Source organism: Cricetulus griseus, assembly GCF_003668045.3.
Source record: "Cricetulus griseus strain 17A/GY chromosome 1 unlocalized genomic scaffold, alternate assembly CriGri-PICRH-1.0 chr1_1, whole genome shotgun sequence".
NCBI classification, from domain to species: Eukaryota; Metazoa; Chordata; class Mammalia; order Rodentia; family Cricetidae; genus Cricetulus; species Cricetulus griseus.
The window spans coordinates 104818619-104832844 of NW_023276807.1; the positions used below are offsets into that span (position 1 = coordinate 104818619).

At 50.9% G+C, this 14226-nt stretch overlaps 1 protein-coding gene across 8 annotated transcripts in view; it reads left to right on the forward strand.

Moving 5' to 3' along the window:
• The first annotated feature begins 1389 nt into the window (after positions 1-1389).
• Ablim2 (actin binding LIM protein family member 2) overlaps positions 1390-14226 on the forward strand; it is an 89988-nt gene continuing 77151 nt past the window's right edge. For 2 of the 8 annotated variants that reach the window (XM_035452980.1, XM_035452983.1), the window contains exons 1-4: positions 2333-2657; positions 3871-4014; positions 7683-7866; positions 13034-13149. In XM_035452980.1, coding sequence (XP_035308871.1) covers positions 2585-2657; positions 3871-4014; positions 7683-7866; positions 13034-13149 — 517 coding nt within the window. In that variant the 5' untranslated portion in view covers positions 2333-2584. Of the gene's footprint in view, positions 2175-2265; positions 2658-3870; positions 4015-7682; positions 7867-13033; positions 13150-14226 lie in introns of those variants that run through there. The other 6 variants (XM_035452982.1, XM_035452984.1, XM_035452979.1 and 3 more) reach the window with 5 other exon arrangements.

Consider the following 14226-nt stretch of genomic DNA (forward strand, 5'->3'; position numbering starts at 1 on the left):
CCTAGGCATGTACCCAGCCCAAGTCACTGGAATAAGCAGCTATGGGATGATTTGGAGTCACCAAAGACATTTAAAAAGTCAAAAAATTCTGCATCTCCTGGACCATAGGCCCTCATATGAGCCTCAGGGTTGCACTGTGCAGGCTCCCCTGTCCCCACTTCTGATTGGTATTTCCAAGCCTTGGCATGGCTGGCCTGGCCCATTTAGCTGCTTTTGGTCTCAAGTTCCTTGCTTGTGAGGTAAGCACCATTCTGGTGTCACAGGGGTGTCAGGAGGGCTGAACAGACCCCTTTGCACCCAGTAGGGTATTGAAGGGAAGGCAGCGAATTACACTGTTGTGTTCCCTGGTGATTACTTCACAGTGTCTGGGCTGGAGCCTAGGAAGGGGGAATCTGTGCCCAGCCCAGCCCAAGCCAAGCAAGGAGGACAGGAGTTGTCTGCCTCAGAGGCGCCTGGGTCTTTGTCAGCTTTGTTTGGATAATTTATTAGTTGGAAAGGTTGCTTTTTCTTAACAGTTCTGTGCCCCTGGCTGCCAGACTGTCTTTGACCTTCAAGGACAGCTTTTTCAGCCTTGCTTTGGGCATTTCTATATTTGGAGTGGCTTTAAGGAGGCAGGGTCACACCAAAACCTTGAATCCTGAGTAGTCCTCCTCTGCCAGCATTCAGCTCCCTGTCGACTCCCACCCCCATAGATGCCCAAATGCAGCATAGGACAGCTGGGGACTCTGCTTTCTCTATGTCCTCCTGCCTGTCTGACTCTGTCTTGTCTCAGACCCTCAAGTCATCCACAAGTGGCTGAAGTGGCTTGATTCTGCCTGCTGCTGTGAGAAATACAGTCCCCTCTGGGAAGCACTGACAGGATGGGGTGACAAGGAAGTGAACAGGCTGGGCAGGCTTGCTGTTACCTCTCCATGGGTACACTTGACATTGCTGTTCCCCAACTGCCTCAGGTTCCAGAACTGAATCCCACTAGGGGCAAAATCTGCAACCAGTTCACTAGCCTAGAGGGAAGCTCAGGGTTTTCCTGGCATCCCGCTCTTGGGTTAGCACAGCTCTTCCTCTGACCACCAGAGGGCAGCACCAATACCAGACCCACAGCTCCAGGCGGCTCTAGTGGGCAGAGTGGGATCTGGCCAGCAGATCCACACTCTTAATATAGCTCTTGCCCAGATGTATTTCCAGTAACTTGGGAACTGGTGCTGGGGATGAAACTCAGGGCCTTTGCATGCTAGGCAAGCACCGTGCTACTGAGCTACACCCAGCCCCCACATATTCCTGAAAATGAGGTGGTCATTGTTATGGAACAATTCAGTGTTTGCTGGGCTGGTTGCTAAGCACAGCCTTTTGCCCTTTGTGAGCAGAGGGTGGGTGGATGGAAAGGACAGATGGAAGGACAGATCGAAGTCAGAGGGTGGGTGGATATGCAGGACAGATGGAAAGGTAGATGGAAGGCAGGGGTGGGGTGGGAAGAAATTCTCTTTAAGTCACAACCCCACAAGAGGCAGAGCTGAGACTGTATACCAGGCCAGCCCACCCCACAGCCCACAGGACCCCAAAGCTGAAAATAACTTCTTGCTCATCCTGGCCTTGAGCCAGATTCAGGCCATATAATCCCTGTCTTGTCTGACCAGGAGAAGATACTGCCCATTGTCCTTTGTGTCCCAAACTTGGTGGACATAAAAGTTCTGGAGAGCCACCCACCCTGCATCTCTGAGCCACATAGGACCAGGGTGACTCACAAGGATGTCATCTACAAGACCCCCCTGTAGCCCAGCCATACACAGCTGTGAGCACTGACTACAGCTCGGCTTCTTATCCATAGCTGTAAGGCCTGGCCACACTGAGGCTCTCAAAGTCCAGATAAGTCAGAGGCCCTGGCTCTCTGGCCTCCCACCCACTTTCTACAGGATGGATGGGTGTTTCTGATCCAATTCAGTAGTCAAGGGACAGGGGCAAGTGTGATAGAAGTTCCACTGTGGCTAGGTCAAGGTGCTGGGAGCTTGTGGTGATAGAGACTGGCTGCATGTGACAGCAAGGGCTGTAGGCTGTATCATGCTGCTGCTGAGGGGCCACCAATGTCACTGTGGTCATCAGGGTGGCATAGATCACAGAGGTGGGAGAAGTCCAGTGGAAGAGAGAGGATGAAGTGAGCCGCATGGAGACTATCAGCCTGGGTAAGCCGAAGCGGCAACTTGAGGCAGATATCTGGGTGACAGGGTAGAGGCAGTTCGGCTTCTATGGCTGGTCCTGGGTGGGAGGCAGGGGCAAAGGTCAGGCAGCAGCTATAGGTGAGCAGTCACATTTCTCCCTCATGCTGCAAAGGCATGGTTAGGTTCCAGGGCTGTTACTGGAGATAACACCCGCCTTCTGGCTGTGGCACAGGGTTGTATGGTAGGTGGAGCTGAGTTCTTTGGCCTGTAGCTGTAGCTGTAGGCTGTGACTCCCCACCCTGCATCTGCAGCCCCTGGGCATGGCTATGCATTGGTTCTCAGCATGGTGGTTCACACAGTAGGTGGCTAAGATTACTCTTGTGGGCTGCTGTTGCTAGTGGTAGGTCCTGCCCACTCTGAGGGGAGAAGGGCAGATGGCCAGTGCTCTCCACTCTGTCCCCTCCATCACTGCCACTGTGTGTGTATCCTCTGGCTACAATAATGAAGGTGAGTAGCACTGGGGGACCGAGGCTGAGCAGGTTGTGCTGGGCTGAAGTTGAGGCTGTGGCTGTTCCTTCTGTAGCTGCGGATGGACCCCTCACCTCACCTTTGCTGGCTTCTGAGATGCCAGCTCTCATGGCTCATGGTCCTTCCTTGCTGAGAATAGCTATGCTGTGCCTCTCTGACTGCTTCCTAAATCATGTCTCCACTGGTTACCCAAGAAATGTCCTTTGATGGCATTGGGCCATGCTGGACAGTCAATGGCCTTCCCTTTGCCTCCTCAGCCCTTGTCTGAGCTTAGGAGACCCCAAGTCCCATACATGTTCATAATGTCCCAATATATATCTGGGTACATTGCTGGCCTGGCATCAGCTGAGTGTTTGGTTTCTCTAGGCTAGGGTGCAGTAGTCCCTGCCACAGACCCACATGGTCTCTGTATGGCAACCTGGGACCTATGGCTCTTTAGTTCCTTGAATACACTCAGTTTTGCTTTAGCCTATAAACTCGAGAATCTCCTGGATACTTCCCCACTATAGGGCTGTTGAGGGGCAGACCCAAGGCTTCTATGCCATAAGCTAGCATCCCATGTGCTGGCATCTGTAAGTGATTTAGCAGGCTGCAAGGTCATACCTGGTGCATGATCATGCCTAGTCCTAGGACCACAACCCAGGTTCTTGAACTTGTGGTCTTCAATGCCTCTTTCAACTGCTTACCTGCCTGTGGCTGACTCTTGGGAGCCACTAACAATGTTTAGTCTGATGTTTTGGGACCCAAAGGAAATGTGAAACCAGCTCTCAGAGGGCTGCAGCTGTCTGAGGAAGAGACTGAGGGTCCCATGGCTGCAGGATCACTGAGCTATCTGGAAGTGATGTCCCTCTGAGACTCTAGGTGTCAACGTTGTATTGGATGGATGAGACAAGGGTTAGTTGCTCCTCAAGAGGGGACAATGGTGGCTTTGCTACATCAGCACTGCATAGAGATATGAGGGGTATCATAGATGACTATGCAGCCATACGAATAAGACTGCTACTTGAGTAGAGCAGCCACAAATAGAGCCCACAATGAGTTTACCAAATGATCTTGGTCCTCAGAGCTGTTACTTGTCATACAACCTGAGTGTCACTTGACCAGTGCATGGGTGGGACATGCTGGGAGGCATCCTCTTGCTCTTCATGTCCTGAGTGTCTCCCACTCTAACCTGGCTCCTTTCTCCCCACAGTGTCGCAGCCTCAGGCTGCTCATGCCCCCCTGGAGAAGCCAGCCAGCACTGCGATCCTATGCAGTACCTGTGGGAATGTGTGCAAGGGTGAGGTGCTGCGTGTGCAGAACAAGTACTTCCACATCAGGTGCTTTGTGTGCAAAGGTGAGTGTGTACTTGGCCTTGGGCTTGGCTACCGAGTGTCCTGAACTGGGCTTCCCAGCTACCCTTCTCTCTTTCTAGGTATAGAAAGATCTCTGGTCACACCTGAGCATCTGTAGTGTTCTGAGGCTGTGTCTTTCCAGAATGCCATCTGGTGTGATGGAGGAATCCTCTCAGGAGGATAGGGAGAGTCTGGGTCCACAGGGTTGGATGCATGCATCTAGCCCAGAATCAGGGATACCAGTCCTGGAGCTACTGGGGCACTGTTCAGAGTGTCAGTGACTTTTGCTGGCTGTGCAAAAGCAGTAGCAGTGTTCAGGCGGGCTTGCTACATCCCTCCTGAAGTAGCCCTGAAAACATTCCAAATGAAAGTCATTCATTTTTCTTTGCTTATAAAAAGTAACCTAAAAAAACACAGTAATCTTTAATAACATCAAGAAGATGAGAGGGCCTGAAGCTGTGTGTGCAGCCTCTCCAGCAGGTGTGCCTGTGTGTGCAGCCTCTCCAGTGTACCTGGCTGGGTTTGGAGCCTTCTCCTCTGCCCTGCATCCCACGTGCATGCTGGGGGCCAAGCACACCTCCATCCAATACCCAAGAAATGTGAGAAGTACTCACAGGGTACAGTGGGTAGGATCCATCCACTGGACATGGCATGTAGACTCACAGAACCGGCAGTGTTAAAGGGCCACGGATGCTTCCTTACAATATGGGCAAGCCCTGTGCACATGCCCCCTGGCTTGGCAATGGTGTTGTCCTGGGCTGTATGAAGATTGGCACTGCCTTCACCATGGTGACCCTCAGTGAAGGGAGGGAATGTTAAGTTTATTGTTTGAGTAGAAAAAGTAGGAGCCAAATCCATGGGACATGGAGGTCAATAGGGAGGGTCTAGAGGCCTCCAAAAAGAAGTCAAAGGAGGTACATTTGGCTGTAACTTGAAGATAGAAATTTGCCAGGCAAGAGCAAGGCTGCCCTAGGTGGGAGGCAACCCTACCAAGTTAGCTGTGTGTGCATTGGGTGGGTGGGTGGGGGCTGGTGACTGACTTCAGAGAGGGGAGGTGGAACTAGGAGCATCTAGGGGTTTGATTCCAGGTCCTTCTCTGGCTCCTGAACCTATAGAGGTACCTGAGCTTCTGTGTGTATCTCTCTAACCCCTCCATACTGGTCCTCTGGCTCAGCTATAGTATATAAAGTCCTGATGTTTGAAAAGAGAATTTTCTGCAGAAGGGGCCACCACAAAACACTCCTGGTGTGCTGTCAGCTCTGGCTGGTCAGCATCCATGGAGAAACATGGCCTGTGGGGTAGTGACAAGGACAGCCTCAGCTAGCTCTTACTGGGTCTCGTTCTGGGACCCTGAGGGATCTGCCTTCAGCTGAAGCAGACACCAGTCTTCAGAGGCCTCATCCTAGGGCGTGGGCAGCTGGCTCCCAGTGATATCCCAAGAGCCACCAGGGTTGAGGGGGATCCTAGGTATCCCAGTCACATTGGCCCTGATATGTTCTTACAATGACACCCCATCTTTCTATCTCCCCCATTGCCACACATGACAAAGGCACCAGAATTCTTTGTGATAGCCATCCCAGGATGGTGACTGGGGCTGCTTGAGGAAAAAAAATGATGACATGGGCACCTTGCTCCCAGCATAGCCAGGAAAACCTGTGCCTCAGGCTCCACAGGGTGGGCATGAGTTGGGGGTTGCAGGGCCAGCCTATTCTGTCATCTCACACAGCTCTGAACCATCCATCCCCAGAGGAAGGACACATCAGCTCTGGGGGACTTTGCTACAGAGTGCAGCAGCCACTATCTGCAGGACACAGGATCCCAGAATCTACAGAGAAAGTTAGTTGTGGGTGTGCATCTGTTTAACCCGGTGCTGGTGGGGAGGCAGAGACAGGAGGATCCTCTGCATCTCACTGGGCAGCCATCACAGCTGAATCTGAGAGACCCTGTCTCAAAAACAAATGTGGAGAGCAAACGAGGAAGACATCCAGCATTGTCCTCTGGCCTTCTTATATACATGAACACATACAAATTATACACAAAAAGAGTAAGAATTCCAAGAAGTGACCCTGACCCCGCCTTTTCATTAGCTGCTGCCAATCCTTGTGTCCCCCAAAGATGAGCACCTCCCCACACCCTCCAGGCCTCTGCTAACTTGATCCTCTTCAATCTGAAATGTGATAGAGGCACATTGTCTCCATGAGGCACTTGAGTTACTGGTGAACTTGGACTTTTTATTTTTAGGAGCAGAGGTCTGGGATGTCACTGCATTGGGGTGACCTTGGAATCCTCAGAGCAGCCAAAAACCAGCAGGCAGCTAAGGCAGCAGGGCCAGGAGCTGGTGGAGTCTCTCAGGGTGTGAGGCATGGCTGTCTGTGTCCCTCTCCCCATGTTACAGCGTGGCTTGCTCAATTCTATGTCTGTGCCCCCCTGCACACATTCCTTCTTTAAGGGCTGAACAGTGTTGTCACAGCTGTGACAAGCAGACACAGCCCAGAGTCAGCATCTTGAGTACTTGTGTTGTCTTGTCTCCAAGGCTCTGCAGTATAATCCTGTGCATATCTGTCAGCCCCATGGCCTGTTCTTGCAGAAGAACATTTGTTTGATCTATAGTAGGACAAGATTAAACCTTGGGTTTCATTCCCAGACTGGGTGTGGAGCAGGAATCCAGCATGGCTCCAGGCTGGCATCTAGCCTTTGGTGGAAATGATGGCAGCAGCAGCCATAGGCTGAGACAGCAGACTGTAAGGAATGCCACGGTCTAGTGGTGACACTGGTGTTCCTCTGTGCGTGCACATGACATGGAAGGCCCTTTTCCTTTTGTACCAGCAGCCATGTTTCTGCAAACAGCATTGCTGTGGAAACTTCTAGGCTATTCCATCTGCGACATTGAATGGTTCACTTGAGTGTGCTTCTGGGGCTGGAGAGTATAAGGGAAGAGGGTACTATGTCCCCAGAAGTTGACTTGGGGCCTGCCAGCTGTTGGTGAACAGCAGTCCCAGAGCAAATACTTGTGATATTGCCCACGGCCTGCAATCCTCTCTGCTCCTCAACTAGGCTCAGCAGGCTCTGTTCCCTGGAGCTGTGTGTCAGGACAAGGCTCACAGTTAGCCTGTGGGTTCTCCTGTTCTGAATCTGGCCTTGCCATGTTACATGGGTCAGGGGTTGAGAACTGGGGGAAATGATGAAAACAGGAGGCAATGCGAAGTTTCTCTGTGGACTATGGGCTTAGTTGTCCTCCGCTAGGACCTTCAGCCCAGAAAAGAGCATAGAGTGGTAAAGATGTGTAGTTGCTTTCACTCTCTTTGTGTGTGTGTGTGTGTGTGTGTGTGTGTGTGTGTGTGTGTATGCACACACACCCTGCTCACCTGTTCATCTAACACTGAAACAGTTTTAAGGCTCAGAGGCCAAAGAGCCCCATCATATCCTAGCAAGGGTGGGAAGCAGATCCTCCCCTCAGTTCCTCAGTGCCTTTTTCTGGAAGCTTCCACAGAAAAAGACACATGACTCTAGGCTAGCAGGGAAGCTTGTGTCTGTCCCTGGAATCCCATCACAGGTACTCTAAGGCATTTGGGTTTGTAGGAGCTTGTATCAGGTGGGCTGGGGTCAGGTTTGCTGACTGTGAGGCATGAGTTGGTCAGTCTGCTAGCCCAGCCTTTGATCTTCTCCCCAGCATGTGGCTGTGACCTGGCCGAGGGCGGCTTCTTCGTGCGACAGGGTGAACACATCTGCACACGTGACTACCAGAGGCTCTATGGCACTCGCTGCTTCAGCTGTGACCGCTTCATTGAAGGGGAAGTGGTGTCAGCGCTTGGCAAGACCTACCACCCTGACTGCTTCGTATGTGCTGTCTGCAGGTGGGTGGTCTAGCCTCTACCACGCTGGCCTCTGCTCCTCCTCCTTGCCCATCTACCTCCAACCCTGGCTCCACTCCACTCCATCAGGCACAGGGAAGTACAGCAGTTTGTTTGGGGGTCTTTCAGAGCAGGCTCAAGGCAGAGCTGGCTGTGAGCAAAAGCAAGGGCCATTCTTTGCACACCATCTCTCTGTACCTTCTCCAAGTCTTCTAGCTTCCCAAGCTCAATCCCACCACAGCCCTTATTGCCCCTTACCTAGACCTACCTTGGGCCCTGCCCTCCTGCCCTCCACCGTCTTTTGGCTCCTGTCAGACCCCAGCTGCCTTTACCCAACCCCACAGTAAACCCTCTTACCTCTGTCTGGCCTCCTAGGTGCCCCTCCCTAGCCTGCCCTTGGCCTTGTTCTTGGCCCTCTTCTTTTCTACATTGCTTCCTGCCATGCCTGCCCAGGTGGAAGTCTGTCCCTGCTCACCTACTCCCATTGGCCCAGGCTCTGCTTCCTGTGTTCCAGCCTGCAGCTGACATGGCCCTATCCACAGAAGCCGCACACATCACTGTCCTCAAATCCACCCAGCCACTGTTCTGGCTCTGGACTCAGCAAATGACAACTACCCTCTGCCCAGTCCTCAACACTGTAGTCTGTTCTCAGAACCCCTGGAGCCTCCCCCAGGCTCCCGATCCTGCCCCAGATGTGTCTCAGCCTGTTATAGCCATACATTCCTTCTTTCCATCATTCATTCAACCCATGTGTGCTGGGCCCAGGGTTCCACAGGCGTTGGTTCTGGCCCTGTAATCTCAGCTTCTTAGAGTCCTCCAGAAGGGGGAAGCAGGCGCCATGGGTAGCTCTGTGGTCCTGCAGAATCTGTCTCCAACAGGAAGCAGGAATATGGTAGCTCCTCCCTCCTCCCTCTTTCTCTCCTTCCCTTAAACCCAGTAAGTCCCTTCTCCCCTCCTCCCTCTCTCCTTCTGTCCTGTTTTTCTGCATCCTGACCCATCCTGACTCGCAGCTATGTCCTGCCCAACACCATGGTAGCTGGGAGAGTGCTGGTACTGGGAGGCCTGGTCCTGGTCCTGGTCCCTGTTGTCTGGCATAGAGCACGTGAACTCCCTGTGAAGTGTCTGGATGTCACCCTGGCAGCAATGCCTTATGGTCATGCCTTCTGACCAATGGCAGTCTTCCTGGGTCCTTGTGCATCCCTTCCCTGCCCTCAGGAAAGGCCCCTGGCCAGCAAACACAGTCTAGAGCAAAGATCAGAGTGTGCTTAGTTAGTTCCCTGTGTGGTATTTCCTATATCCTTTCCAAGCAGCTATCTATGCTCACAGCATGCATCCAAGGCCAGAATGGAGCCTTTGACCAGGAGACATCAAGGGAGGAAACTTGGTGGGGGACATTTTCCATGGAAGAGTTGCTGTGTGCTCTCTAATGTGGCTGGGACAGAGGTCTCCAGAAACACCTTAATGGTTTCCATGTGTCATCCTTATGAGGTAGGTCCAGCCACAGCTGGCCTGAGAGCAGACCTTGGGCAGCCTACTGAAGTACAAGTGACAACAGGCAGCACTGTTCAGGTTGTAGGATGGGGTGGGGCTCTGCCATTGCATGCAACCAGACTAGACCCTACACAGAGTTGACCTTCATCAAGCACACATTGGAACTGGGGCCTAGGTTCAGGTGCAGCAAAGCACAGGCCATAGTCCTGCTTCCTGCTGGAGGCTGACTCTGAGGGACCACAGAGAACAGAGTGAGGTGTTTCCTGGTCAGGGTGAGATGATGAATGGAAAGATAGTACTGACAGGATGTGTAAGACAAGGGGAGAAAATGGGCACTGTGAGTCTCAGGTCAAATACCTAGCCGTGCCACCATTAAGAGGCCTTCACTTCATGGTGACAAATGCCCAAGTAAAATGCTTTAAAAGGAAGATCCCTGCCCCCCACAACATCGCTCCAGAAGACTCTGCCCACACTAGATGGATGTACAATGTTGCTGGTGCTGCCCACATTCAAGATGGATTTCCTCTCTAGAAACACTCTCAGATAGACCCAGAGGTAATGTAATGGTTGCCAGATGTTTCTTAATCCAGTCAAGCTGACAGTCAACATGAGCCATCAGTGGGGTGAGGGTTGGCCAGGCTGCTGTGCAGTGCACAGTTCCCAGGGGACACTGAGGTCTAAGCACAGTGGATGGTCCTTGCTGGAACCTGCAGGGGTGGGCCTTATTGATGGGGTTCAGACAGCCGTGGAGCAGAGACTGCTGTTCAGTGACCCTGCAGGGGAAGAGTGAGCCTCCTTGAGATGTCCCTAGAGGCTAGCAGTCCACCCTCCTTACAGGAAGGTGTGGGAACACTGCATCCAACTACACAAAGACTAAACATCCAGTATTAATTCAGAAGTGTAGACCCAGATGAAATAACAAACCATGCATGAATAAATGTTAGTGGAGACCACTAGTGTTGACATTGGCAGACACAATACATGGGGACAGCCATGTCCATTCTGTCATTGTTTAAAGGAGACCATGCCCAGAAGTGGGAGAGCTATAGAGGAAGAGAAAGAAACCACTGGCCCTCTAGAATCCAAACAGGCATCTCCTGAAGTGATGAGGCACATGCAAGAAATCAGTGGAAACCCAAAAATGACAGTAGACACTTCCACACTGGCACACGTGGGAGTGGATGTAGAACTACTATCTGCCTCTCTGTTAGTCTGTCTGTCTGTCTGTCTGTTGTTTGTGTGGGTAAGAGAGACAAGAACCAATTGTTTGGAAATAATGGATGTAATTGTCTAGAATTGATGAAAGCTAGGAGCCTATAGCTCCCAAATCTCAGTGGCCCTAAAAAGAGAGTACCCAGATATTCACCATCAACCCTATGTATCACATCCCAGCGAGAACTCACTGAGATGTTCACAGCCACACTGCTAAAGATTTGCAAGAAAAAAACTAAAAACATCAGGAAAAATACAATTACACAACAGAAAACACACCCCTCCCATATAAACAAAACACCATGTCTGTGGAGGAGCATGGATGAGCTCAGACCTCCACCAGGAGCTATGCATGCTGGGAAACAGAAGATGTCTGTAAGCACCAAAAAGAAAATAAAATGTACCAGAGCTGTATTTAGCCAAAATCCTTCTGAAAAAGAAGGCCAGACTCAGAGTCCAAGGCTGCTCTGCGGGATGATTCACCTGACCCAGAGTGGACCGACCTTGTTGATTTAAATGGCATCAAAATGGTGATTGAAATGTTCTGAAATTGATTGTGGAGATGGTGTCCCAGCTCAGGGCACTCTAACTTCATTGGGTTATTTATACACTGAGGCCTGAGAATAGTGAGCATCAATGAACAGGCACCATAGAAAGAGACAAAGACAAAATCTTTATTGTATACACAAGAGTTAAGTGAATTTGGCTCCAGCAGGCCTATTTTGCTACAGAGTGATGGTTTTGCAGGCTGGAGGGAAATAATGTCAAAAGATATCAACAGAATCTCAAAGCAGCCCAGCATGTTGGTGCACACCTTCAATCCCAACTCCGAGACGCTTGAGACAGGAGGCTAGCCTTGGCTATAGACTAGAGTTCTGTCTCAAGACAGACAAAAACATAAAATCTAAAGCAGGGGGGCAATAAACCCTTCCTCTTTTAACATGTTTCTTGCAGGGCATTTTGCCATAGCAACAAGGAAGTAATTGATATAGACCAAATATGTGAAGAACTACAATCCAAAGGAAATATCCAGCATGAGCAAAAGGGTATAATAATAAGTCTTTCGGCCAAGCTGCCTGAGTCCTGCTGCCACGTGGGCACTTTTCGCCAGGCCGCCCAAGTTCCACCTTCTGCCACGTTAAGGTCCCAAGTAACACACAGAGACTTATATTAGATACAAATGCTGCTTGGCCAATGACTATGATTTCTCAACTGCTAGCTTAGTCTTATCATAAATCTATATATTTCATAAGACTTATCTTATTGGACGCCAGAGGCAAGCATCCTGTTTTCCTGGGCTCACATGGACTCTGCGCTTTCTCCTACCTTTCCCAGAATCCTCCTTGACTCCTAGTCCCACCTATCTTGTTTTCCTATTGGCCAACAGTACTTTATCAACCAATAAGACAATCATGTACACAGAAGGACCTCCCCCATCAAAAGGGTGTAACAGATGTTTCACCAAAGAACATACACAAATGACCGAAAGATACAGAAAACACACATTTACACCATAGCTACCGGGGACATCAACCAAAACAATTGTGAAGTGGCAGTTGTAGATACAGCATATGGTGGATGGCAAGGGCTATTATAGCAGGTCAAGAAGCTAGGAGACAAAAAGTGGTACAGTTTCCTTGGAGACAGAATCACACAGTAGGTGACCAGGAATTCTGCTTTGGGAAAGGACGTCCCATGATGCAGGTGTCCAAGTGGGAACAACCCAGATAGATGCCTTTTAACAGATGTAATGGAGTAATACTCAGCCCTGAAAAAGAACAAACTGGTGACATAAGGAGCATCAACATGGGCAGATAATGGCAGTGTGGTGTTGAACAAAATACTCACACAGGAAGTGGGGTAGTGGGAGAGAGCCACAGGGACATTTTGCACCGGTCAGGTGTTCTGCAGCACAATGGCATTGATTATACTGAGTGTATTTTCTAGAATATATTTCAATTAAGCCATTTGAACTTGTAGGGGAATGGCCACTGGAGTCTAGGCAAGCATGTTCCACCAGGGATGTCTGAGTGAATGGCAAGCCTGTATACAGGCATGCCATTAGTCTTCTCTTGCAGATGAGAAATAGGAACCCAGAGAGACTGAATAATGTATCTAAGTTGTACAGCTGGAGTATGACTTAGCATATTAGATACTGTCAGGGATGCCCACTCAACCCTAAACTCCCCCTTCCCTAGGGAGATGCATTGTGTTAAGACATGGTAGCTTTCAGACCACAGCACTGGCAGGCAACAATTTCAGGCATCCATGAGCTACAGGGAACCCAGGTCAGCCAAGGGCCAAGAAGGTTGCAGGACCAGCCAGCAAGAACCTGGCCCTGTCTAGTCTGTGTAGGTTCTTGGTCCCCTAGAAAGAGGACCGTCTGCTGAGTCAGGAGCCATGCCCTGGTGTGACAGCAGGAGAGAAGGGCCAGAAGTGGCCAACAGGATGTTCTCTCTCATTTCAGGTTGCCCTTTCCTCCTGGGGACCGTGTGACCTTCAATGGGAAGGAGTGTATGTGCCAGAAGTGTTCCCCACCCACAACACTGGGCAGCAGTGCTCACCTGGCCCAGGGCCTCCGGAGTAAGTGTGGCTTGGCCTCTGTAAGGGCGGGTGCTGAGCTGCAACAGGGGGTGACCAAGCCTGACATTGTGGAATCAGCATGGTAACAGAGCACTGAACACTGGGGACCCATTGAGGAATCCCCCTGTTCCTGCCATTAAGTCTTTTACACAGGCTATGTCCACCACAGCCACCTCAGCTTTTACATTCCACACCCCTTTTGGTGTCACCCAGCTCTAGGCCTCCTCCTCCAGGAAGCCTTCCCAGTCCTTCTCTGTCCTTCCCTTTTGGTACTGGCACAAGACCAGGTCTATCTTGATGGCAGAGTCATATGCGGTGTTCAGGGCAGGAGACAGAGATCTTTTAGAACCCCTTTGGTCTCTCAATGGATGTTCTATGATTGGCAGATAGGCAGTAGCTGTCACAGAACTGCTCTGTCACTGGCAGAGCCATGCAGGGCTATCAGGGCACCAGAGGTATTGACAGTGAACACTGTGTTCCCATGACTCCATATACACCTTGTATGGACAGGGATGAGGGTCATTATTGAGAGCAACTTCATGATGGCCCAGAGCTACAGAATCCCCCTGCTGAGCCCAGGCAGAGGAACCCAGATGGTCCTCCATTCCCTACTCTGGAGTACCAGGTGAGCTGATAGCAACAGAGTGGCAGTCATGCCCAGGACCTCCGCAGCAGCCCCAGCTCTGACCATAGCAGTAGTTGTGAGGGCAAAGCCAGGCTTTCTGGTAGATGTGGTCTGTACCTGCCTTTATTCATTCATGATGTACAGCCTTCACACCTGGGACCTGTGCTTGGACTTACTTTCTATGGGTTCAGAGCTATTATTAGCCCACAAGAACATCCCCTTTCCTTGGTATACACAAATGACATGCCAGTGGTCATGTAGCAGGTGGGAGGCAGTTAGTGCCTGAGCCTTGGGAGCCTTACCTGGAGGTTGCTGCTCTGATACCTCTGCAGGAGGCCCAACTTCTTGCCTTCATAACAGTCTGGTATGGTGTCGCCCACAGGCCAGCCATTGCTTAGACAAGCCATTCAGTCCCAGCACTATAGGTGTTTGGGGCCATTTGTCTCTGGGGT